The sequence below is a fragment of the Osmerus eperlanus genome, chromosome 21 (genome assembly GCF_963692335.1).
Source record: "Osmerus eperlanus chromosome 21, fOsmEpe2.1, whole genome shotgun sequence".
Lineage (NCBI taxonomy): Eukaryota > Metazoa > Chordata > Actinopteri > Osmeriformes > Osmeridae > Osmerus > Osmerus eperlanus.
In genome coordinates, this window is record NC_085038.1 from 7,522,339 (window position 1) to 7,548,778 (window position 26,440).

The window sequence follows — 26,440 nt, forward strand, 5'->3', positions numbered from 1 at the left end:
AGATAACCCCTAACCCAAAGACAATGATGGTGCACTTCTACTCAGCCATCATTGAGTCCATCCTCACCTCCTCCATCACCGTCTGGTACGCTGCTGCCACTGCCAAGGACAAGAGCAGACTGCAGCGTATCATCCGCACTGCTGAGAAGGTGATTGGCTGCAATCTGCCTACCCTCGAGGACCTGTACACCTCGAGGACCCTGAGGCGAGCGAGGAAGATTGTGGCCGACTCCTCCCACCCTGGACACTCCCTGTTTCAGTCACTCCCCTCCGGCAGAAGGCTGCGGTCCATCAGGACCAATACCTCACGCCACAAAAACAGTTTCTTCCCTTCCGCTGTTGGCCTCTTCAACAAGGCCAAGGGACCACACTGACTCTAATGACTTCTTGCTTAAAACACACTGCTTTTTGCACTGCATTACAAAATGGTATCTTGTACATTTGTATTTTTTGTAATATTTGTATTTTTGTATTTTTATATTGTAATTTACGGCAACTTATATTTTATTTTATTGTATATTTAATTCTATTCTAATCCCACTTAGTACTGCTAGTTTATGTACCCTTAGTATAGATAGTCCACATATTTAAATTTTAGGTATATGTTTATTGTATGCACCTTCCTGCCAAAGCAAATTCCTTGTCTGTGCAAACTTTCATGGCGAATAAATCCCATTCTGATTCTGATTCTGATTCTGATAGAGGTAGAAGCAGTAAAGAGCGAGAGAGAGAGAGAGAGAGAGAGAGAGAGAGAACGAGAGAGAGAACGAGAGAGAGCCAGAGACAGCAAAAGAGCCAGGGAGCAAGAGGGAAAGAGGGAAAGAGGAAGAGGAAAAAGGGAAAGAGGAAGAGAGAGAGGGGGAAAGAGGGAGACGAACGTGTCAAATGGATAAATGTCAGTGGGTGCTTCATTAGCTCCCAGCTTGCTCTCCCTCCCCAAATGCCATGTGTAAATCGCATATCCAGGGCCGTCAGACAGCCTCCCAGAGCACTGTAATGAGATTACCGCCCTGTACAGTACTCTGTGTGTGTGTGTGTGCGTGTACTTGTGTGATTTGCTGCCTTACACGAAACCCGCCAATAAGTTACATTACTCACACTGAATAAGTAGAAGGAAAATTCAGCGGTACAATGTACTACGCTACTTTTTTGGCAACTTAGTTCCTGTTTGAAAGACCATTATGTAAATCAATGTTTTATTTATGTATATCTTCATTATAAACCTGCAGGATTTTAAGTGTATAGGAACAAAATAGTCCATTCAGTGGGTAAAGAGGCACTACTTGGTGGAAGAAACGTTAATTGTCATGTTAATATGTATGACACAAGTGTATTACATACTGTATGTCTATTGTGAATCACATCCTAAAAAGTCCTTTAAAAGTTAAGAAAAATAACAACATTCAGTTGCCTTCAAAGCATTAGGTTTTAGTGCTACAATTGCTAGACTATAAATACACAGGGAGAATGACAGAGGGACCGCAACTTCCTCGACAGTTTAGCGTGCACCAAGGTAGATGTTGATACCGTTGCTTCTTCCTTAAAACTGGCAGCCAAGAGCTTCTATCAAATCTATATAGCCATCCATAAATAGCTCACCTTTCAAGCCCATATATGGCTTGAGTGACAGTAAGGGATATCGTATGCTGGCCCAGTGTTTTGCATAGCTCCTCCTACAGGCATCCTTCAGCGCCAGTCTAATCGTCTTCTCCTTGGATCGTCAACCCCATTTACCTTGTATGGTCACGCACAGAGTTGATTGACAAACACGTCACGCCTCCTCACTCGCTTATCTCCTCCCCTTTGGCTCGCGATCAGTGTACGATCATCCAGCTTGTCTATTTGCCTGCTGAAACTGGGCACGGGGAAAAAAACACATCGTGGAGCAGAGAAAGGTTCAAACCTGGCAATACGGATACACATGGAGCCTCTACCAGCGCAACTTCCCATCTGTCCTCTACTTTAAATGATACGCTTCTGCATATAGTGTAGAAATAGTCATACTTTCTGAATTCATCTGCTGACCTTTTTTCACGTGTGTGTATTTCCTCATTTGGACCAAAATTAACATGGATTTAGTAATCTGATAAAGTATAGGGGGACTCATTTTTTTCGTGGAACTGTCTTTTATCTGCATCACATAAAGAGCATCACCATGGACGTTTTGGCGAACCATAGTATTTTTCAGGAACTTCAGCTCGTGCACGATACCGGCTACTTCTCCGCGATGCCCTCGCTGGAGGAGAACTGGCAGCAGGTAACTAGGCTACTTATTAAATGATTACTGCATAAGGGGTATCTCTTGATTGCTGCCATTAACAGTTATGCGCTTGGATAAAGGTGTCAACTTTTACGCGCGCATCTCCAGTTCTAAGCTTAGTGTAAGGAATATGATGTCAAATTTAAATTAAATGTGTAGACTAGCCTATACCCATTTGACAGGTGTAAGCCAGTAGCCCGAAGGCACCAAAGGTTTAGTTGTAGGCTACATTACGTTATATTTGGCTACTGTGCACAATCAAATAGCCTAAGTGAACTCTTTTAACTTCAATTCAGCTTCATTTCATTGTTCACGTCCATATTGTCGGAGTGTTGTTGTGCATCGTCGAGAGCAGGTTGATATTCCCCACTGCCGTACACAGACCGGTGCGCATGGTATAGCTGTCAGAGGCAATTAGAGGAAGCGGTCCTAACAATGTAGACTCTGAATAATAAAAACTGACTAGTAATAAAACATCTACCCGCTTCCTTAACCCTCGTGCTGCCTTCGGGTCACATGACCCAAAGGTTCATAACGAACCATCGTTGTGTTTACCCAATTTTACCCAATACAAAAACAAATTAAAATAATTTTCTTTTAACCTTTGCAATGTGGGGGGTCTGAGACAGCCCAACGGTTAAAAGAAAATGCTTCACTTTGTCTTTGTATGCGGTAAATCTGTCGCAATACGACGGTGGGTCACAATGACTGATGGGTCAGAATGACCCGAAGATAACACAAGGGTTAAGCTGGTGGATGAATATTTTGGTCAATAAGAGGTTCCGTATTTGAATATGCTCTACACACGAGGAGGAAGTGAAAGCGTTGGAAATGTTGGGGATCACAAGTCAAGCATGACCACCCTGCGGGAAAGAGCTGCTTTCTAACCTGGATCCGGTTTCAGTTCCTTATTATAATGTTTATTTGCCCATTTTGTTTCGATATATTTGCAATTGTGCACTCGGTAAGTCAACGAAATGTTTTCCATATGGAGATGAAAAAATGCTTCACTGTAAAGCCAGACCGCCCCATAAAACACTGATTTAGTTCATATGCTATCACAATCAGTTCTACTACACAACAATCACTAACTAACTAACTCACAAAATGTCTATAGACAGGTGACGGTTTAGTTCATGTGTTACTGATGCGCGCATGGAAACACGCGACATGCCGGCTGTGGTCCTTTTAAGTCTACCTGCATTCGACTGGCATCATGTGATGACGCTTCTCTACAGTGGATGCAGGCAAAACCGGCGCATGGAAAGTCCATGCCGGTAAGCTTCTGGTGCTGGCGATGAAGGAGCTTTCGTTCATGCTAAATCTTCGCCGTGCGTAAAAGGAGTAGACTATCGTTGTCTGTCAACGGTGCCCACTCTAGTTCCTACTTTCATCAGCACCCCACTGTCCACCTCCTACAAACCCTTACCAACTATTTATTTCCTTTGAACCCTATCTAGCAAAAGCTTGTCCTATAGAGGGAGCAACTTTATTTTGACATCCCCTTCAACACATGTTCAGAGCATGCGAGTGATGTGCTGGGTGTTTGTGTGCAAGAGGAAGTGACAGGATCTTGCCACACAGTATGGCATGGGGGCGTGATGATAAGCCACAGAGACAGAACTGTCTACCTCCAGCTGCCCATGCACGCAAACTACACAGCCGGCCTCCTCAAAGGAGCGACGGTCCGCTGCCAATCCATAAACCGTCTGTTTGGAAGGTACAACTGGCACTTTGATGACGTGCCAGTGCTGTCAGACACCATTTAGACGGTGACATTTTTATGAACCCAGATGCGTTGATAACCAGGTAGCGGCCTAAATGGCGCACTGTGTTATCCTTGCGACAAAGACCATCGTGTTCCTTCCTGTTTCGAGGGGGAAGTGTCAGAGGGCAGGCCGGGTGAATGTGAGATTGGTGTTGTCTCCTCGGGAAGACATGGTGTGACAGGAAATGTCAAGTTGCACCGAATTCCAAAGACGTCCAATCCTGTCCCATTGCCACTCTTTTTGTTGGTCATTGCTCTTGAGCCACTGGGTTCAGTCTTGTAATTGTACTCCACAGGAGCTGTCTGTCAGTGACCTTGAGACACACTCTGACCTCCAACATACTATGTCCTGCCGTGTGCCATGCATCACTTAGCCATGCCCATGAGGTCAAACGCTACCTTACTTCTAAATGTGATGATACGGCCGGATATTTCACATGGGTGAAGTCACACTGCCTATAGAAGTCTGTACAGTATGTGTCTGGGTGCATCCATGTGTGTGTGTGTAACGTGTGTGTGTGCATCCGTGTGAGTGTCAGTACGTGCGTGCGTGCGCGTGCATGCGTTAGCTCCAGCAGCAGCCCAGACGCGTGTGATGTGATGACTGGGAGGCCCAGGACAGCGAGGTGGAGAGAGGCAGGGAAGTGCAACACACGCATATTCTCCACTGCAGGGTTTCACATTTCACACTCCAGTGGGCTGAGCCCCAGGGAGAGTGGCGGACGAGACGGCGAGAGGAGAAGAGAGACACAGGATCCTCGAGAGAAAACACACATGGAGCAGGTTTCTTCATTTACCCACCCCCCCACCCCTCAGCTCCCCCGGCTCCCCCCAGCCCCCTCCCACTGACTGGACTCAATGCCCCTGAGAGTATCCAGCGCCCTGTTAACACTGACCCGGTTCTGGCCAGCTGGCCCGCCTCACCCCGGGAGTTCTCCACCAGAATACACTCCCCCCTCTATAGGCCACCACTTCTAGAGAGAGAGAGACACAGACAGAGAGAGAGAGAGAATGTGTGTTATGTAATCGCCAGTAGGGCACAGCTGCGTTCTCACACACATCAGGGCGACGGCATCAGCACAGCCAAGCTCTCCGATCGTCCCCTCTCTTCTACCCTTGACTCCTCTTTCCTCGTTTCCTTCCTCCCTCACGCTCTCCAAACCATCTCTCTCTCTCTCTCTCTCTCTCTCTCTCTCTCTCTCTCTCTCTCTCTCTCTCTCTCTCTCTCTCTCTCTCTCTCTCTCTCTCTCTCTCTCTTCTTCCTTTTATCTTCATGGACGATGCAAAACTGGATTCCTGGTCAACAACTTGTTTCTAATTGCTTCGCACAGCCACTCACTTAGCCTGCTGATCTGTTCTCCATGGTGTGGTCATACAGAATAAAGCGTGGTCATGTAGACATTACATAATTTTGTCATGGGCTGAAAAGATGCGCATTGTTTGACTACAGAGGCTCCTTTTCCATTTCCCCTTGCTTTGTAACAGTGGATTCAATATCATCGAGAGCATTAGAGCAAAGTTACAAACTGAAGTATCCATTCGTTCTCTCAGTCATGTGAGTCTTATCATATGATCTCAGGGTAATTGAATTCAGTGTGTGACTCCCAGTTTTAGAGGTGTTGTGTAATGGTTGACTGTGTTTCAGACCCTCAGCGCAGGGTGTGGGACTGTGTGTTGTCTATGGGGCGTAGGTTTGAGTCATACACACACAGGGCTATTAGATATGCTTCTCTTGGTGCTATGAAAAGATGCTTTGTGGTGGAAACATCTTTAATAGGTTCCTCAGGTCTCCAGTGGTTAATTAGGAAGCCAAAAACCATTTTGGACAAATTGGAGAGTAAAGACTTCTTGTGGGTGGAGAAATTCTCCATCTGTGTCCATTTGGCTTCTTAACCCTTGTGCTGCCTTCGGGTCACATGACCCAAAGGTTCATAACGAACCATCGTTGTGTTTACCCAATTTTACCCAATACAAAAACAAATAAAAATAATTTTCTTTTAACCATCGCAATGTGGGGGGTCTGAGACAGCCCAACGGTTAAAAGAAAATGATTCACTTTGTTTTGGTATGCGGTAAAGTTGTCGCAATACGACGGTGGGTCACAATGACTGATGGGTCAGAATGACCCGAAGATAACACAAGGGTTAATACTAGAGATGGATAGATTTCTGAACACTGTCAGTCACCGAAGCTGGCAGGTTGTGTCCAGAATCGGAACTGTCGCTCATGTGCGCCCTCATTATTCTACTTGCACTCTAGAACACCTGGCTGACACTCCTTTCATCAGAGCGTGTGTGTGCGTGGGTGTGAGATGGGTGCTGGGCTGTGACCCCGTGACCTCAGAGTCATCACATATGTCATCACACCGCAAATTCACTCTGCTCTTCTCCGAGTGGCGGTGGGGGGAGTGTGTGTGCGCGAGTGTGTGTGTGCGTGCGTGTGTGCGTGGCAGGGGTGATTGCCGGTGATGGGTGCTGCTTGTAAGGGCACCATGAAGAGGTTGAAGTGTTGATGAAGGAGAGGACGGGGGGGAAAGATGTGTTCATTTGTCTGCTGCAGAGAGGGACATGGAAGAGGAGGAGGAGGAGGAGGAGGAGGAGGAGGAGGAGGAGGAGACGGGGGTGGAAAGCGGAGGGAACAAGCGCATCTTTATGTATGGATTCTGTCATCCTCACAGCCACCACGCGGCCGAAGCACCCAGGGATTTGATTAACAGCGGGGAGAGGAGCCAGTCATTCTTTTTCTCACACCAGCACACATGGCTTGGCAATGACTTTCACATCATTTGAGCAGAAAAATCGGAAGCTGTTACACTGCTTTACAGCGATCCGACACGCTTGGCTGCAATTCATCCCGGCGACCGGAAAGAAAAGCCACAGACATTTCCTTAAGTTTCAGATTTTTTGTTGCCGGTTTTTCTCTCTCCCTTGCTCTCTCTCAATGTCTCATTATCTTTCTTGCCCTCAATCAATTTGGCATCTTCTGAGCTTGAAAAGACCCATTACAGAAAGCTGATGATACATGAGATTCAAGAAGATTTGAAGGATTCTAGTACCTACGTGCCCCTCCCTGGTTTGACCTTTGAACCTCCTCAACCAGAGTCCATTCTCTGCATGCCCAGCCAAGCCAGACACGCAACAATCCAGACTATCTGACAACACCTGTTGCTAAGCAGCGCTACTGAACAGGAGGCAGGCTTTGGCTCATTTGTTTGTTTACTTGCGGGTCTAGGAGGATAATCCTACCCAGGGGACATCCCGGACCAGAAAGTCCGCCCTGTGGTGAGCCTCTCTGGGCCAGGAGGAGGGAGTGAGTCCCTGAACAGGCCTTGAACCAAGAAGGAGAGACAAGGGCAATTTGCGCTGTGTAAACACGGAAGCTTGTTGTTGTCATCGCCTCCCCCATCAATCACAGCCCAAAGAGCTCCACGTTGACAGCAGCAAGGACAGGCTAGGTCCTAAAAAGGGTCTGTATAAACCCCAGTGTTCAATAGTGAGAACCTTGATAGAATTTCCAATACTATGTTTGCTGTGAGATAAGTACCTGAACCGCGGATGCTAGTGGGTCTCCTTTAGTGTAGACACTATGGAGCATTATAGTCACAAAGCTTTCATGTTTTAAAGAAGTGTATGACAGTGCTTTTTTATGTTGCAAACAATCACGTATTGTAATGGGGAAGTTGCAAAACACTAGGAGCACTAGATATATAGTCAGAGAGATTGTGTGTGTGTGCCAACGAGTGTGTGTGAAACCGACAGTGTGTGTGTGTGTAATGCACACGTGTGTGTGTCTGAGATTGAGTGTGCGAGCGTTTGCATGCGCGCCTATGCCTTCAGCTGTGCGCCACAATATGCAAACCCAGCGGTATTTCCATATGCTCTGAGTAATCGTTTCCCCTGTTCCAACTCAACCTGGCCACCCTCCAGTCAGGCAGTGTGTCAGGACCTCTGTGTAATGTCTCCCTCTTTCCATCCATCGCTCCCTCCCTCCCTCTCTCTCTCTCTCTCTCTCCTCGGCTGTCTCTCACTCTGTGCTGGCTGCTAGCTGGCTGGCTAGCTCCCATATTACAGTAATACAACACATCCTGGAGCTGTGGCAGTCCTCTGTAGGGAGCGGGGGAGAGGAGAGGAGAGAGATGGCTGCAGAGCTTGGCGCTAGACTAGACTGCTAAACTGGTAAATAGCCTGAGGAAGTCTACACCAGTGATTTAATGAGTCGCCTTGCTCACTGTTTTTCAGGATGCAACTATACAACCAGGCCCAGTACAATGTTGTCCTTTATCCCTTTGACTACATTAACAGGGTCTTGTGATGCAAATGTTCGACACGACAAGGTGTAAGAGAATATTTGAGAGGATTTGTCTGTTTACAAGACAGTATCCCACCTCTGCCTGACATAGCTACAGTACGACTCCTATTCACTCTAGTGCCCTACATAGCCCAGGGCTGTAAAACTATGCTAATTAATGACCCAATCACCAATGGCTTTAGTCTAACATTGGGTTTTCTCCGTTCCAATAGGGGAAGTTATGTGGGTCACTAGCTATTTTTGTCAGTGATGTTGCCGGGAATACCTTGGGGAACAGCTACTGTTTTATAAGAGAGGCCATCAACAAAGTTTTGGTGTGTGTGTGTGTTTGCATGTGTGTGAGTTGATCTATAAAAGTGTGTGCGCGTGAGCATGTGGGTGTGTTTAGTATTTGGAGGACATTTCTCAAAGACTTGGCAGTGCCCACTCTGCGAAGGTTCAGTGGAGCAGGTCGCATGTGCACACTTAAATCGCAGCTTGTCTGAATTATTTAGGCTTGAACTGCTGTAACCAGCATGCCAGCCAGCAGCCGTTCAGCCAGTCTCCGGGTGGCTGTTTTTCTTCAACCCCCGTCCCCCCGTCCCCCCCCGTCCCCCCCTCCGTCCTCTGGGTTCTAACCAGCCAAACCAAAGGCCCTCGGTCAATCATGGAAGGCCTTCATCCTAATTCTCCCTCAAGCGCCTGCGTGTGTACTGGTCTCCTGGCGCCGGTGTCTGGCAGAAAAAAGGCTTGAGGAACATGGAGGAACACTCACTGAAGTCAGGCACTGAGGGTGGTTGAGATGAGGTCATGTTCACAACCTCTTTTTATCGTTTTACAGCAACAACTAAGGTGGCAAATCACCACCTCCAGCCTCTACAGGGCCTAACAATTAATATGTTGAAGGTACAGCACTCCCTTCCTTATGTTAACCCCTGCCTTTCGATTCAATCAGACTTTTGTACTATTTGCTAACCGCTAACCAGATGTAACTCATTGAGTGATTGACTACATTAGGCAGACATGTGAGAGTGGATCCTGTTTCCAAGCACCCAGAGGTTATGAAGAGGCCTGCGATGTCTTGTGATGGGTGCAGTGAGTCATACACATCACCTGGGGGGTCCAAAACATGACCCATGGATCGGAGATCGGCTGTTGTTGACAGTGTCACACTGTCTGATGCACAGCTGTGCGCAGCTTGCATTTAAAATCAAGTCGCACACCCACACACACACTGTTGTAGGTCAAGGGGGCTTACCCGGGTGACTAACATCCATGGTGGCTCTTAGACCCAGAAGTCGATCAGTTCTAGCACACAGACGAGTGACCCAGTCTCCCCTAAAGAGAGTGTAATTACGGGGATGAAACGGGGGTTAGAAGTGGCTGCACTCTGGCTGAGCTCTGTCTGAGGAGACAAAGCTGGGGCAGGAAGACAGGCAGGGCAGAGGGGGGACTGGGTTCAGCATTGCGTGCCTCCACAGCCTAATCACACAGAAAGCAAACGCGGGTGAGAGAGAGAGTGAGAGAGAGAAGGGCCCTTCTCTCTCTCTCTCTCTCTCTCTCTCTCTCTCTCTCTCTCTCTCTCTCTCTCTCTCTCTCTCTCTCTCTCTCTCTCTCTCTCTCTCTCTCTCTCTCTCTCTCTCTCTCTCTCTCTCTCTCACTCACTCACTCACTCACTCACTCACTCACTCACTCACTCACTCTCACTCTCACTCTCACTCTCACTCTCACTCTCACTCACCCTCTCTGTCTCTCTCCCTTTCTCTTTATCTCCTGGAAGAGCGCCCGCCGCCACGAAAGGAGCAGAGCAGAGACGTCTTTCAATATTTATGCGGCTTGAGCCAATCTGTGTTGCTCAGGTTTGTTTTGAAAGCATTCCTGCTTGAATAAAGAGAGTCCCAATGACAAGCTCCTCCTCCTCATGCGAGCACTGACCAACCAAGCCTTCCCTGGCCCATACAATCACACCCCCTCACGCACACACACACAATGACCCCCCCATCGCCATGGTCGGCCCGCGTTTGCCCATAACCCCTAGTTGACCCCATTAGGGCAGAGCTGTGCTGTAACCAGCACTACTGTGACTGTACACAACCACCCCACAACACCCTTACTGCAAACACAGTGCAATCTGAAGGCATACAGCCTGAAGACTTGCCTACACACACACACACATACCCAGTATCACATGAAAACAAACCTGGCCACTGGCAGAGCGGATGGCGTTTTTTTTCTTCTTTTCGCCTCACGTAAAGTGTTGTACGTGGCCACGAGAAAGAGAGAGAGAGAGAGAGGCCATTTTGGTTCTTATCTCTGCAGACTCAGTGCCACAGTTGCACTTCCCCGTGTTGGGACGTGACTGGGGTTCCAACTGCCTGAGCCCTTTGAGTGGCACCAGCGTGGAGGAGGAAGACGACTTTTTTCCGGTTAGCCGTTCCCTTTATCTTTCCACTCCTCCGTCTCTGTTATCCCCCCCCCCTCCTCCTCCACCACCACCAACTCCCCTCCACTCCCCCACCCCCACCCCCCCTCACTGCTCTTTTGTTTTGGAGGGCCGTAGCTGGCAAAGTCTCATTCTCTCTCTCTGTCATTGTGCGCCGTAATGAAGATTAGCCAGCCTGTGGAATACAATGGGGTCCCCCACATCCGCCATACAGACTCCCCCAAATCCTACCGCAAGCTGTTAACCCCTGTGTAAAACGCCTGTCGCCCCCCACCCCCCTTATCCCCCCCTCTCCACCGGCGTGTGTAGGGGGGCCGCTAATGCTGTCTGACTGGTTGAATGGGAATGGATGTATCCTGATTAGATTAGCATGCTTTTGGCAGCTGAGAGGGCCGCTTGGTGACTTGGACACGATAAACAGCGGCTCACCCAAATCCAGTTAAAGAGAGACAGGGATCACCTCCCCACTGAACACAACATTGCTACAGACACTCAGGATTATCCCCTGCCTTCCACTCCAGACTTTCCTCTCCCCTGCTCTCCCATGCTCTCCTCCTCTCCCCTGCTCCTCTCCTCTCCCCTGCTCTCCTCCTCTCCTCTCCCATGCTCTCCTCCCCTCCTCTCCCCTGCTCTCCTCCTCTCCTCTGCTCTCCTCCTCTCCTCTCCCCTCCTCACTCCTCCTGTCCTTCCTCCATCCTGTCCTGGAGCAACACAGACATTTTCACAGCTGGTCACCGCCAATTTAGGCAAAAAGGAGAGCATTGCTTCGCTCTTAAGAGGCATCGCAGGATGTAACCGCTGGTGCATAACAGGACCAGGGGAGTACAGAGTAATCACCGTGATTCTCTGCACACATTCTATCCGGTGTTCACAGCAACATAATAGGAACCATTTTGCACAATAACACAGTGCTTTTGTGTTGAGGATCCATGTCAATAACGGTTCATCTCAGAGGTGTCTGGCTCCCAGCTGGTTTTATTGATATTGAGTTGTTATGTAACTACATTGACGAGCTGAACATTGTATGCAGAGTATAGAGACATTAAATGGTCACTTGTACAGTGTGGCTGGCTGGCTGGACAGGGAAAGCAATTGGAAAAATGGTTGCGCTCCACTGAGCAGAGGTCTCCAAGTCTGTGCCCTCATTCTGGCCTCCCTTGGATAAGAGCTTCTCTTTAGCCACCAAACAACCTCCCCCATCAAAAGACTGGTTTCCCAGGCTTTTTTTTCACGGTTATCTTTCAGTAGCTCCGAGATGAATGGACCTGTTACCTTCGAGGAGAGCTGGAGATTTTGCAAAGGCCGGCTTTTGTTTTCTATTTGTTTCATCCATGAAACCTGCTCAGCCAGCCAGACTGAACACTCCGTCTTTCCGCCTGGTTGTCAGCGGCTCTCCCCACACGCCGTGCCCTGTGAGGAGAGCCTGAGGCAGCAGCCTGCCGTGTGTCTGGATCTCCTGTGAAGGGGGGGCTCTCGCTGGGCGATGCTATACTGCCAGGGTAATGTTGTCTGATAAGGCCGTGTGTGTAATTAAGCCATCGCAATCCTCTCTTATCTGTTCCTGAGCTACGTTGAGACACTGGAGCCGGGGACTGAGCGGCCCATTAGTCAACGGTTAAATGACTTTTCTCCTCGCCGCCGCCGTTTACATCAGAGGAGGACGGCGAGGCCTCGGCGTCTCCCACCTCGCCCTCGCTCCATTTCACTGAGCTCCGCCCCGGCTTCAGAGGGAGAGTGGGACCATTAGATGTCTGGGAGCTAACGAACCCTCCATGTGAATATGGAGGATAGTCCCAAGTTGTAAGGTATTCAGATCAGGGCCAGGCGTCCGGAAAGTGGAATATTATCTATCTCTCCCCGGACTGTCACTGGCTCTGTGTTGTTCCCTGATGGGCTTAGCTTCTGCTCTCACAGTCAGTCAGTCCCACAGACAGAGCCTCAGATCTCAGCCTGACTTGCTCAGAGAGACTACTCTCAGTACAGGTGCATGAGGTGTGTGTGTGTGAGTGCGTGTGTGCGTGTGTGTGTGTTGGTTCGAGCTTATCTAAGTATTGCTCAGTGAAGCCATAAATTAGCCCCTCCGTGCACCGGCAGGGCCACTGCTGATGAGATCACGCACAGGCGCATCATTTCCCATCGATTAGGAGGTGTGACACACGCGCGCGCACACACACACACACCTCAGACTGGCAGGTCGGTGGCTGCAGTCCGGCCACTGGTCATTTGGGTGTCAGCTAAGAGTGATGGGCTGGCTGGTTGGCTCTCATTGGATCAATGGCAGAGCACAGGGCAGGACAGTCCGATAGCACATCGCAGTGCAATAACACACACACACACACTGTGTGACAACTGTCCAGTGTGCTGACTGCAGAGGCAGGGCTTGTTTAGCCATTAGAGCCGTGTGTGTTGGGAGGCGTCGGCTCTGTTTGTTGCTGAATCATGAGCTGCTGAGCTTCTCAGAATGCGAATGACAGAAACGCTGGAAGGACAGTTGGCGTGGAAACACTCGGAGCCTTTGGGGAGTGCAGGGTGTGGCCTATCTGCTTGAAAGGGGAAGAAAAAGAAGGTGGATTGCTACGAGCTGAACCTTCTCGATGGAAAATGGCATGAAAAGGAATCCAGACATTCCCCAAAGAATATGTTTGGTCCTTGGCCCTTGGTTCCTTGGCCCTTTGTCCAGGGTCACATGGTCTCGGTTTAGATTTCAGAGTTGAGTGGTGAGTGGAACTCCCAGCTGGGTGTCGGGGTAAAAGCTGTGGGAGGAAGCTAGCTCTTTGATGCTAACGGCGTGCTGAGTGTGAGCGGGCTGATAGGGGAGAAGCGTGGGTGGAGCTGGCAGAGCTGGCACTGCTGTGCCATCGTTCCAGGGGGCCCAGCAGGGGGCAGGGGCAGGAGCGCCGTGGAAAGAATTCATGTCAAGACGGAGAGACGAGGGCTTGCAGTGACTAAAACAGGGCCATCGCTTCCCTTACCGTGGTTATAAAAAGAGCTGTCAGTATGTGTGACTGACAGGTGGTTCACGCTCTTCTCCCACCTCTAAATGTTGCACATGAGTCATCGTTTGTGTGTACGTGTGTGTGGGTGCATGCGTGGATCCGTCTGCATGAGGATATCTACCATTGCGTGTGTGTCTGCTTGCATGAGGATATTTTCATATGCGCCCATTTGTGCGTGCGTGCCTGCGTCTCGTCCGTGTCCAGGGAGTGCTGGTGAGAGCGCGTTGCATGTAGACAAGCCAAGCTCCCAGGCTGTCTGTCTGTGTGCTTTAAGGCCAGTCCATCAGCCCAGCTCTTTGTTGTGATAACAGCAGTGGGTAAAATGTCATAGCACGCTTCCTCTGTTGGCCCAACACACCGACGCAGGCAGGTTCAGGCTAATCTCGCGCCGTCGGCTCCGTCGTGTCATTGCACTTCGTCGGAGGTGAACTGGCGGGCCGCTAAGTGAGAGACCTGCATGATCCCCTGAGCAGGTCACGGGATCATTTCACCCTACTTCCTTGTCTTTAAAAGCCCTTTAGGGGATTCGCAGAGCTCTTTGCGTTGAGTGAATTTGTGATGACGGTCTAGATCAGCGTCTGTACGTTATCCAGAGGGCACTCATAAGTGGGCTGTTAACCCCCCCTTCATCCTGCCCATTGTAAGGCATCAGCCCCAGACTGTCGCCAAGTCACTCACACACACACACACACACACACACACACACACACACACACACACACACACGTCTTGGGTTACGCTCACCTTGTTGTATGCCCTGCAGACCAACACAAAATGGGGCAAGTGCACACTTCCTCATGTGCGCACACATGCCATCTCCATTTCTGCCTCTTTCTCACTTTCTCAGTCTCTCTCTCACACACACACACACACACAGACATAGTTGCTCCAAAACTGCAGAGCTGCCCTTCTCTACAACAATATTCCTTTAATGTCACCCCTCTAGGGGTATGGAGGAGGTGAGAGGGTGGTGATGGAGTGATTGGAGAGAGAGAAAGAAGAAGAGATGGGGGGGGAGGGGTTAGTGGAGGTAAGAAGAGAGCATCAAAGCTACCTTGGCCAGATAAGCTTGATCCTATTGTGCTGGCACATCTTCCCCCTGACCCTATCCAACACGCTCTCTGAACACCTCCACGCACCTCAACCTGGGCACTGCCGTCGCACGGCTTTCAGCTCAACCCCACACCATAACACTGGGCATGACCAAACCCACCCCGCCCGCCCATTTCGGCAGTGTGTGTTCGTGTTCTGCTGACCTTGTGTGCGTGTGTGTGTGTGTGTGCCCGCTGAAAGGATGCTGTTAGGCTAAATGTCACAGACCCAGATAGGATTTACCACCCGCAGGGAGATTGAAGTCCCCTCACTCCCTCCCTCGATTGGATGCCTTCTCTGGTGCTCCTCTGTGGCTTCCTCACCTTCACCTCTCCAAGCGTATCCAAGCCTTTCTCTGCTACTTTACCTGCTAGCTATCTTCCTCTCCCACACACACACACACACACTGTTTTTCATTGTCAGCAGTCTGCTGAATAAACTCTGCTTTTAACTTGTTCCTTTTAGTGGCTAATTGCTCACAACCTCAGGAAGAGGAAGGAGAGAGAGGAGGAGGAGAGCTAGGGAGGGAGGGAGGGAGGGAGGGAGGGAAAGAGAGATTGAGAGTGTGTAGTTGGGATTGTGGGGGGTAGGAAAACAACATAAAGAATACAAAAACATAAAACCAGTGCTGAGGTATTATTTTTGCACTAAGACAGAGGTTCCATATTTATTCTGTTATCACATTTGAATGTAAATACATTCAAACATACAAAGTAAGCTCACGTAATTGAATTTACATTTCACATGATCATATTATTCCAGGAAACAGTAGGGAGCTAACAGAGAAAGCATGAAAACAATTATCTATAAAAAGCATCTTCAAAACAACTGCATGCGTGAAGCGAAAAAACAAGTTTCCAAGCCCTGTCTATTGACAGTCTTGGCGAGCTGTTAATTTTCAGTTCATATGCAAATGTCTCAAGCATCTCTCCCACCGAAAAACCCAAACAAATTCCTTTATTCCTGGAAGTAGAGGACAACAACAACAATCTCCTAGCAACAGAAGCCCCCCCCCCCCCAAAAAAAAAAAAAAAACGGAAAGAAAAAACTGTTTTATTTTTAGAGAGAGAGAGAGAGAGAGAGAGAGAGAGAGAGAGAGAGAGAGAGAGAGAGAGAGAGAGAGAGAGAGAGAGAGAGAGAGAGAGAGAGAGAGAGAGAGAGAGAAAGCACAGAGGGGGGAGTGTGAAGTAAACGTCTCAGATGTATGCAGGCGGCTTCCTCTCTCTCTCTCTCCTGGTAATGAAGCTCGCTGCTCCGTCTGTCGGGGCCCATTCTCTCAGATGAAATAGCTGGTGCTGAGAGACCCACTGGTGCTGTCCCCCCCCGCCCCATTCTGCCTGTCAGAGTGGTTTAGCCCTGACAGACCTAACACAACACTGATATCAGGCTGTGTCGGTAGCTGTTCAAACAAAATGGCTTTATCATGTAATGTGGAGTAGAGTAGAGTCGAGTCGAACAGAGTAGAGTGGAAAAACGACCACTTCCTTCCAGACGGGTAGTCTGCCCTTGTGCTCAGCGAGCCCTTCCTTTATCCGAGATCTGCTACTGAATTTGTTGCATCTCGGATCGAAATCTAAGTATGAGGGCACTCTCCCAAACACAGCTCCCCAAACTGGTGTCTATCCATTACAACTTTACATTTCCTCAACATGGTAGACCTGCGTGCCTGGCTGAAGCGGGGGTGTTTAGGATGGTAGTGGGAGGGGGGGTAGGGGGGACTGCTAATATTCAGGGCTGCTCTCCTCCTCCCTTCCCCTCCTCTCAGCCATGGTAATAAATCACAGTGTAATCAGCCTTCTCTGACTTCACATGTCGCGGTCAATGCTGCAAGATTTTCAGTTAGGGTTACCTACTTTTAGCTTGAGTGTGTGTATATTTGCACGTGTGTGTGTGTGTGTGTGATGGGTCTGACTCGTGTCTCCCCTCTCCCCTCCCAGACGTGTCTGGAGCTGGAGCGCTACCTGCAGACGGAGCCCAGACGCCTGTCCCAGTTCTTCGACCAGGAGCTGGACTGCCTGCTGACCCCGGCCTACCTGAAGGAGGACAGCGAAGAGGAGCTGATGGACCCCCTCCTCCCCAGCCTCCCCGAGGAGCCCCCCAGCCCCCCGCCCCTCCTCTGCCCCTCCCGGAAGCACCTCTCTCCCTCCTCCGGACCCAGGAAACCAAGGCCCGGGGCCGGGGACCGGACGGGGGCGGGAGGGGGTGGGGTCCACCAGGCTCAGCTGAGCGCCGTCACCTCCCTGACGCCCCCGTCGTCCCCGGAACTGGGCCCGCACCTGGCCAAGCCCACCCACACCCTGAGGGCCTCGGCCGACGGCACCCTCACCCTCAAACTGGTGGCCCGGAAGATAGGCCTCAGCGCAGCCAGGCTGGTGGCCGCCCACGCGCTCCCCCTGCCGGGCCGGCACGCCGGGGGGAACCCCGAGGAGGACGAGCCGGGCGCCACCTGCGTGATCGGGGTGGGGGACATTCCCGAGAACAAGAAGAGGGTCCATCGCTGCCAGTTCAACGGCTGCAGGAAGGTTTACACCAAGAGCTCCCATCTGAAGGCGCACCAAAGGACACACACAGGTGAGCCTCCCTTCCCCCCCCCCCCCCCCCCACACACACCCACGGGGAGAGCGGACCTTCGCCACTCTGAACACAAGTGTCCTTCATGTTCGACACAACTCCTCTCCAGTCTCTCTCCAGGTGAAGAGCGCTCTCTCAGACAGGCCTGCCAACTCCTTCAACACCTGCTTAATCACATTAGCCTGAGTCATGCACCCCATCCATGCGTGTTGCTCTAGTCCTCAAGCAGAACATACTGTACATGTACTCCAGATGCTAACGTGAAAATACAGTTCAGTTCTATTCCATTCAATTAAATTCGGACGTCCAGTCCAGTCATTAAGTCGTTGGTTGGGGCCTCCTTCTCAAGGTTGCCCCAGTACTTCCTCAGTGGATTCAGGGGGGTGGGGTGGGTGGGGACAGTGGAAACAGCCTATAATTCTCCCTCTCTTCGATCTCAATCCAGAACCACTCAGACCTCTGTCAGGAAACTGTCTTCCCCCTGACTAACTGCAGCATGATTGATGGATTGACCTGGATAAGCCGTAGTTTCCGAGTTTATTTGAGTCCCCCCCCCCATCCCCCTCCATCCCACACCTTCCACATCCGTGCTTCCTATATGTCACTGTGAAGGCACAGCTACCTGGGACTGGGGACATGGTAATGGTGCCTTGCTTATGTGACAAGTCCCAAGCACTTGTAATCTCACGCTCTGTGTCAGTTCTCCAGGCTCTGGGAGAGTGGTCGCTGTGATAGAAGGTTCAGTCACTGACATCAATAAATACCTGAGACAGACAGAAGCTGTGGCTGGGACAGGGGCTGGCCTAGGGTAGAAGTTAGGTCTGGGGTAGAGGTTGGGTCTGGGCCTGGGTCTGAGGTTGGAGTTGTGGCTCTGGGGCTGGGTCTGGGTTATGGGCTGGGGTAGGGGCTGGTTTTGGGGTAGAGGTTGGGTCTGGGTCTGGGGTATGGGCTGGGGTAGGGGCTGGTTTTGGGGTAGAGGTTGGGGCTGGGGCATGGGCTGGTTTTGGGGTAGAGGTCGGGGCTGGGGTATGGGCTGGGGTAGGGGCTGGTTTTGGGGTAGAGGTCGGGGCTGGGGTATGGGCTGGGGTAGGGGCTGGTTTTGGGGTAGAGGTTGGGGCTGGGGCTGCTGGAAAGCAGAAGTGGGTAAATGTAATTGGGAGACCCGATGCCACAGGGGCTCCATTCACAGAATGATTAGCAAGATGAATTTAGAGATACTATTACTCAAATCCCCCTCTTTTTTCTGCGTTGTTATTTCCATAAATTACTTATGGAGAAAAGAGTATGATTTAATCTGGAATTAGGGAGACTGTGGAAAATGACTTGCCGTGTAGAGCAGTTTATGAATGTAGTTTTTAATGCAGATAAGGGATTGTACAATTAAACTTTTGAATTGAGAGAATGTGTAAAACATGAGCTTAATACAGTTCCTCTCTCTCTCCATCTGTCTCATTCTCCATCTCTCTGTCTCATTCTCCATCTCTCTCTCTTCATCTCTGTCTCATTCTCCATCTCTCTCTGTCTCTCTCTCCATATCTCTCTCTCCATCTCTCTCTCCATCTCTCTCTCCATCTCTCTCTCCATCTCTCTCATATATAAATATAACAACAGCAGTAAGTCAGGGAGAGCTGGCCTGTTCAGGACTCTCGTGCTGCCCCCATGTCCTCAGAGACCATGATACCCTGGTCCATCACAGGCTAATGGGGAGAATGCAATTAACCACAACCCTGGCACCTGAAAGACCTGTGTGTATCAGTGTGCCTGCCTGCGTTTGTGTATATGCATGCCTGTGAGCATGCAATTGTTTCTGTGTGTGTGTGCTCTCGTCTGTCCATGCTTGCCTGCATGTATCGGTGTACATGTGTCAGGGGAGGTAGGAAAAGGAGGGGTGGGAGGGGGTTCAGTTGCTAGGATACCAGAGAGAGAGTATCAGTGGAGGAGTGTGGAGCTGAGTGGTTATCGGCTGCTGGAGGCACTGGTCTCAGCCTGCATCCCTGCTGCCTCCTCCCGCCTCCGCCGCCACCCTCACCCCCCCCCCCCCCCCGCCGCGTACAGCACTACGGTTACCGTTGCTAGGCAACTGCATCCCCCCTCTCTGCCAGCGTGAGCGGTAATTGGCTGGTGGCACGGCGTCTGCTGATGCCAGATCCAGCCAGCTGCACTGCTGCCTCCTCGTGTTTCATTCCTGCTAGGTTGCTAGGCGACTGAGTCAGGCATCCATGTCTCCCGGTGAATAATATGATTGGTCGGTGAGCAAACAGCGGCCCAAACCTTCCTCTGTGGTTTTGGGAGGACTGAGGGATAGGAAGGTGCTGGGATATAGCCCAGTGTTGAGGGAAGGAGGGGTTCTAGTTCTGCTATATGTGACTTTTCCTGTGTGTTTTACCCAGATGGGTCCCATAGGTCAGAGTACATCCAAAAGGTGATCCCTACAGACGGCAGCTGGCAGCTTGCACATCTGGAGCTACTTTCCGTTTAGCAAAACGACTGGCCTGATCATCATCATCCTCCCCCTCATCCTCTCCCCTCCCCTCCTCCTCCCCTCATCTGCCTGTTCAGCAAGATGAGGAACCGCTGGGAGCCTCTCTCTCTCTCGCTCTCTCTCTCTCGCTCTACCTACCCTGGTTGGACATTCACCTCCCCTAAACCCAACCCCCCCAGAACCACCTTACATAGCGGCAGTTATCTTGAAAGGCGAGACGGTGAAATATGAAGATGAGATTCTCATGTGTTTCACTGATGTCTTGGAGGGAGCAAAACATATTTACAGTATGTTGAAATGCCTAGATAGCAAACCAAGTCTCTTCATACAGTCAAAGCTGTGTCATCAACCTAAGCCCATAATCTTTCAATGGTTTTTAAAAGCAACGTATTAATATGTATTTGATCTCTTTATTGCGAGGACACTGAACTGAGCTCAGATGTGGCACTGACAGACGAGGGATGAACACTGGTGTGTTGACAGGGTGCATTTGTTTCGTTCCCTCCAGGTGAGAAGCCCTACAAGTGTTCGTGGGAAGGCTGCGAGTGGCGATTTGCCAGGAGCGATGAGTTGACGAGGCACTACCGCAAACACACCGGCGCTAAGCCTTTCAAGTGTAACCACTGTGACAGGTATGTCAAAACACACACTCGCTCTCGCTCTCTCTCCTTCTCCCCTTCTCTCTCTCTCTCATTGATGCTCCCACCCTTTAATGTGTAGCTGCTATGACACAAAGCTTGGAATGACATATTTGCCGTTTGGTAAGAAAACAAATGTTGTGGCTGATATCAGCCACAATGTTGTGGCTGATATCAGCCACAATGTTGTGGCTGATATGCTAACCTTCATAGAAACCATATGAAAACTACAGCAATGGAAATTAAATTACGAATACATTTAATACAATTAAAATAGACATGTATTTAAAGATTGGCCTGACATTGACGTGAGGATTCGAGAGCGGGGCTGATAATAAAATGGAAATTTGAAGTACTAATGAACGTTAGCTTTGTTCGTACACATTTACACAGTAAGGAACTAAATAGTATTTGCGGATCTCCTGTCTGATCCAAGCTGTTGAGCTGCCTCTGGGACCTAGCTGGGGCCTGTGGGGAGGAGGAGGGGGAGCAGAGGTGTCACGTCACATCTCAGCAGGGCAGTAAATACAATATGTTACAGTGTCCAGATCCCCCCCCCCCCCCAGTCTCAGACACATAACTAATTCTGGCCCATCCTGTCAGGACCCCCTAGTGAGTTGGAGGAGGGAGCGAGGGCGGACAGGATAGAGGGAGGGGGGGGCAGCAACAGATCTGTGGCATTACAGCTGGCTTTTTGCCCCATGGTCGTGACTCATTCCGCCATCTGTCTGGCCAGCCAATCCCCTCCTCAGGGCCCCCCCCTCCCACGACACACACACACATCACCTCACTCAGGTTGGGGTGTAACGATGAGACAGATGACTGGTGGCTTATTGATGTGTGACGCATAAGCAGAGAGGAACACATTGACTGTTTGTGAATGTTTCTCAAAACGATTACATTTTTTACGATGCCCATTTGGTTCTTTTACAATTCCGTGCACCCAATCTTAAGTGAGAAGTGGCTCCTCATCCAATTTAGCATTCAGTTCAGGAAAAATGTTGATGTCTGTTGGTTATACCAGCCATGATTCAACAGATCCATCTGCAGCCTCCCTCCCTTTTCAAACTGCAGCTGCCGTCATTATGAGGACTTGAGAAAATGCTGATTATGAGTTAGTTACACAGTCTTAATTGCCTGTACATTAGAGCTGCCTCGGCGCTCAGTAGCTAACAGCAGCTTTTAAACTATTGACTAAATAAACACCCCGCTCCTGCCTTGGCAACACACTAACAAGTGCTCTCCTCAATATCTCTCTCCATCTCTCCCTCCTTCTTTCTCTCTATCCATCCCCCCCTCTCTCTGCAGATGTTTCTCCCGGTCAGACCACTTGGCACTACACATGAAGAGGCACATCTGAGGAGGAGGAGGAACAGGAGAGGGAAAGGAGGATAAGAGGAGAGGAAGAGGAGGACAAGGCGGGAGGAAAACAAGATGGCTACTCGCCATGCTCCGAGACGTGGAGAGGCGGGAGGGCCGGAACGGAAGCCTGGTCTCGTCAGGTGGCGGGAGAGGCTGCACGCAGCAGCGTCGTCACATGGAACAGAGATGTGTAGATTTGTGTACAGACAAAACCGCCCATGACTGTCCTGGTGTCCTGGAAATGTGACCTAGCCAGGTCTTTATGCCCCAGTTATTCAGTGCCACAACACCGACTGCCCCCTGGGATGTGTGTGACTGGGACGTCAGGGAGATCTGCACCCTCTTGTCATCTGTCATGCTCCTGAAGGTTACCTCTCACAAGGAACTACTACCAGCAACCACGAGGTGACTCTATCAATCCAACCAGGTGTCTTTCTTAACGACAGGTCACATTGTACAGACACGGTGACAAGCCCTTAGCAGACGCTTCGCGGTGTGATTACGTATGACATTCACAAACTTGCCCTTCTCCCCCTCCATCGCTTGTCCCGTCTCTCTCTCTCTCTCTCTCTCTCTCTCTCTCTCTCTCGCTCTCTCTCTCTCTCAGTTCCTCTCCGCCCGACAGCTGCGCAACTGACACTTTTGAACCTTTTTGTAGAACCCCCCTCTGTCCAGAACGGGATCGTCTTGAAACTCACCAAACGTTGGCTTACATGCTGCTCCGACATGGACTGCCATATGCACAGAAGTAGTACAAGCAGCTAACTGCGACAGAAGCACAGACAGCTAAAAGAAACTCGAAAATGTGTAAAGATTATTTTCTTTCGAAATACCGCCCCAACCCCCCTCCTCCTATGAACGACTGAAATTTGAAGGACAGATCCCGTCATAAAAAAAAAAAGTACAAAATCAAATAAAAGAACGATTGAGAATGTTTGCTGATGTTATCTCATGTGTGTATGAGACAGACTGTATGGGACTGGTCAGAGCCTGGCTGTGGTTGGGAACCGCTAGCGCTCACAGGAGGGCTGGGCTTCACACTTATTCCCGGACAAACGGCACTAACCCTGTGTGCTCCTCTTGGGAGCTCGAGGCAGACGCAGCGCGCCATCACACGATGTGCTTCTCACTATCCAACATCAGACTGCATTCTTGCTAATGTCTAAAGTTCATTTCCATGGGCAGAGATCATTCCGCCTACGATGTGGGATTACTATGGGGGACGGTGGGGATTCTGATTTGTGTACAATCAAAGGGGATTGGGTGGCTCTCTCAAGAGCAAATAAATGTGATGAATGTACTGTTTTGTCAAATTTGTGCATGACACTGGAACCAGAGAGAACATTGGAGGAGATGGATATTAGTACAGTTTATAGGTGGCACTGGTAAACACATTACTGACTGTGTGGTCTTGAGTAGTGTCAGTCAATTGTCTCGTATAGAAATAGCCAGATGTAGAAATTCACTTGCCCTCAGCCGAAATACCGACCAAACATCCGTTTGTTGTCATAGACATTTTTTGTTATCCCTGGCGGCCATTTTGACATCTGTTGGGTTAGCATCATCCCACAGCTGCCCACCAACTTGGCTGACATTGACCAATAAGAGGGTACTCTGACAGCAGGGTTACCTAGGTAATGAGGGGACATATGCGCCCTCAGCAGTGGTCAGTGCTGTACGGGCCCAAAAACAGGATGCAATGGAGTGCGACCCATACCACTGCTCACTCTCTGTCACGCACTCCCCCCCCTCTCTCTCTCTCTCTCTTTCTCTCCCTCTCTTTCTCTCTCTCTCTCATGCACTCCCTCCCTCTCTCTCCGGTCATGCTGACTGAGAGGTCACGCCCCTCTGCTGACCGACACAGTCCATTTCCCAGACGTGGTACTCTAAGTGTTATCCTTCCCACTACACGCTCCAGGCCTGAAGACCTCCAGGGGTAGCCTTGCATGACAGACAGCAAAGGGGATGCTTTAAGGCACACCTTCACGATGTCAATTATTTGCAAGTAGTAAAGAGAAAAAAGGAGAGAGGGGGTTGGCAAACAAAGAACACTTGGGAGAAGCTACCGTTTAGTCCTGTCTCATCTGTTTAACATGAAGGAGACGTAAAGTGTGATGGAGACCAAAAATGGGAACAGGAATTGGAGTAAATATCTGAGAGAATTAGACCCTTAAAAGGAGAATTAATAATCACTAGCAGCTTTCGTGTGCTATTCAGAATTGAAGGGTGAAACACATATGAACTGGCAGTGTGTAGATAAACAAATGTTTTATGTGAATTTGGGCTCATAATTAAGGGGTGGCCCATATCTTTGAGGTTTTGATGGTACTGTACTGTATGTATTACTTGATGCGTAATTCATAACAGGATAGACAGATCCCATCTTGGCTGTAAACACAAGTCCAACAGGCTTGGTTTTAATCCATCCCACCTTACTGGGTAGAAATCTACCACACACAGCTACAATGTACGTTAAAGGGAACGAGACATTAGCTAGTTACTGTTGTTTCTCATTTTACTACAGTTGTGGGTCTCCTGCTGCATATTGATGAATGATTGTGTGTTATCTGCTGTGCCTGTGTGTGTTGTCTGTTATTGCAGTCAGAGACTTACTAAACCTCTCTTGCACACACATTCTCTCTCTCTCTCTTTCTCTGGGGCAAATCTTTGGGGAAAAAACACTTGGCGCTGTTTTGGTTCCTGTCAAACATATTTTCAGGTGAATTGGTGGCTTTGTGTTCCTATACTCTTGGACAACAGGGCACTTTGTGTCTGTAAATTCCCTGTATGGGTTCAGTGAATTGCTGTTACCATGTGGCAGAACCTTGGACACAAACGGACGAACAACAGGCACCGCTGTGCATCTCTTTTCACAGGTTGCTTTCATCTCTGTAGGTTAGACATCTGTAAAACAGCATCGGTGTACATTGGTGTGTGAGAATCTAGGAATGAGTCCACTATTGTGAGCCACATCCTACCAGTACCAAGTCTTAATCTCAGATGGGAAACTGCTCCTTCTTTTTACCAGCATCTCCTCCCCCATCCTCCTCTCGAACTCTCTCTTCTATCATCTGTCTAATCTGTTCATCCATCTCTTTCGCCTCTGTTCTTATTCTCATGTTTCTGTACAAAGTGTTTGAAAATTATTATTTGTATATTATGATGTGAGTATAATAATGTTCTTTGTTATGGAAAAAGGAAAAATTTATTTTTGTTACTGGTTTGTTTCATAATTCTTTTTTAAATTGGTATTGTAATATCTCTATGCAAGAACTGTTCAGTGAATCCTTTTTATTTAAGAATGTAATGTGTAGTAAATTGTAGAATCAGTTTGGTGTGTGGCATCTCTTCTTGCTAAACCGCTTTAAAGCACATATGCTAGTTTTGATGTTATGAGTAATATGGTGCTATTCATCTCGTGCTTTCCTAACAGATCTATTCTTCCTCCAGTTTATATTAGAAATTGCAAGCAGGTTTTCTCAAAGCTTTTCTATTACCACATTATATACTGATGAATGGCCAGTGTGTGTTGAAGACAGAGACGGTGTTTCATAGTGGAACATCATCACAGCATATAGACGCCCCCCTATGAGCACGGAATAGAAGAGAGATGCTCCTGGAGATTGGTGTGCCGAGGGATCCAACATTCTCACTCACAGACACACTGCTTGTTAAAAACAAACTCTTCTTACCAAGGTGATGACTTATCTGGCATTGGTGCAGCCTTTTGACCGTGACTAACTGATAAAAGGATAATCGAATAACTAATGGATAATAAGGGAGCAATTACGTGCTGTTAAATGGCCCTGTGCAGTGTATTAATTCTGTTTCTATTTGGCAGGGGGCTACTCCCGTAAGGTTTCTCATTAAATGCCCCTAATTGAAATGGGCACCCTCATCAAGTAGCTTACATGTGTCTGTCGAACGTAATGTGCCTCTATATGTAATTGCAGACATCACATTGCCTGGTATCTACTAGTCATTGCATATAGATCAATCAGCCAGACAGGTTATGAAATTGAAAATGAGAGACTCATTTTCCCTCCCAGTCCCTTTGACATCCCATGAGCATTTTTCAATATGGACAAAGAGACCCTGCCATCATTTTGATCCCAAGGGGCCATATTGGGACTGACAAAATATGAGAAATTGTATTATACCAAGAAACCCTGTTTTGAGATTCAGCATGATCAGTTCACAGTTTTGAAAATGACTATCATGAAATATCCCACTAAACAATCCATGATACACAAATAAACCTATTGATGAGTCACCATGAGCACCATGAATTGTACACTTATTGTCCTTGATTATCTGTTGCATTTACTGTAAGTGCTTTAGATAAGTGTCTGCAGAATGAATACCTCTAAATTAGTAATTAGCAATATTTGATATGTTCCTTTACAGCTAAATGATGCTCTCAGTGAACAGCAATACTTCGCTATGTGGTCATTACCAACACCCAGATATCTACATCATGCTTTCTACAGCTTTCTAACGGGTTTGACGGCTAGCACAAAATGAATGGAGACAAAAGGGAA

At 49.0% G+C, this 26,440-nt stretch overlaps 1 protein-coding gene across 1 annotated transcript; it reads left to right on the top strand.

Moving 5' to 3' along the window:
- Window positions 1–1,835: 1,835 nt before the first annotated feature.
- LOC134007700 (Krueppel-like factor 7) lies at window positions 1,836–25,229 on the top strand. The gene is made up of 4 exons (XM_062447327.1): window positions 1,836–2,257; window positions 16,784–17,417; window positions 20,408–20,531; window positions 21,846–25,229. The coding sequence occupies exons 1-4, from the start codon at window positions 2,156–2,158 to the stop codon at window positions 21,895–21,897; spliced, it is 912 nt and encodes a 303-aa protein (XP_062303311.1). The 5' UTR covers window positions 1,836–2,155; the 3' UTR covers window positions 21,898–25,229.
- Window positions 25,230–26,440: the final 1,211 nt, after the last annotated feature.

Bases quoted from the DNA above. Each gene is read 5' to 3' on its own strand.
- LOC134007700 (XM_062447327.1), top strand. From the start codon at position 2,156: ATGGACGTTTTGGCGAACCATAGTATTTTTCAGGAACTTCAGCTCGTG. The intron at 2,258-16,783 runs GTAACTAGGCTA...CTCCCCTCCCAG, and splicing joins TGGAGGAGAACTGGCAGCAG to ACGTGTCTGGAGCTGGAGCG. The intron at 17,418-20,407 runs GTGAGCCTCCCT...CGTTCCCTCCAG, and splicing joins GCACCAAAGGACACACACAG to GTGAGAAGCCCTACAAGTGT.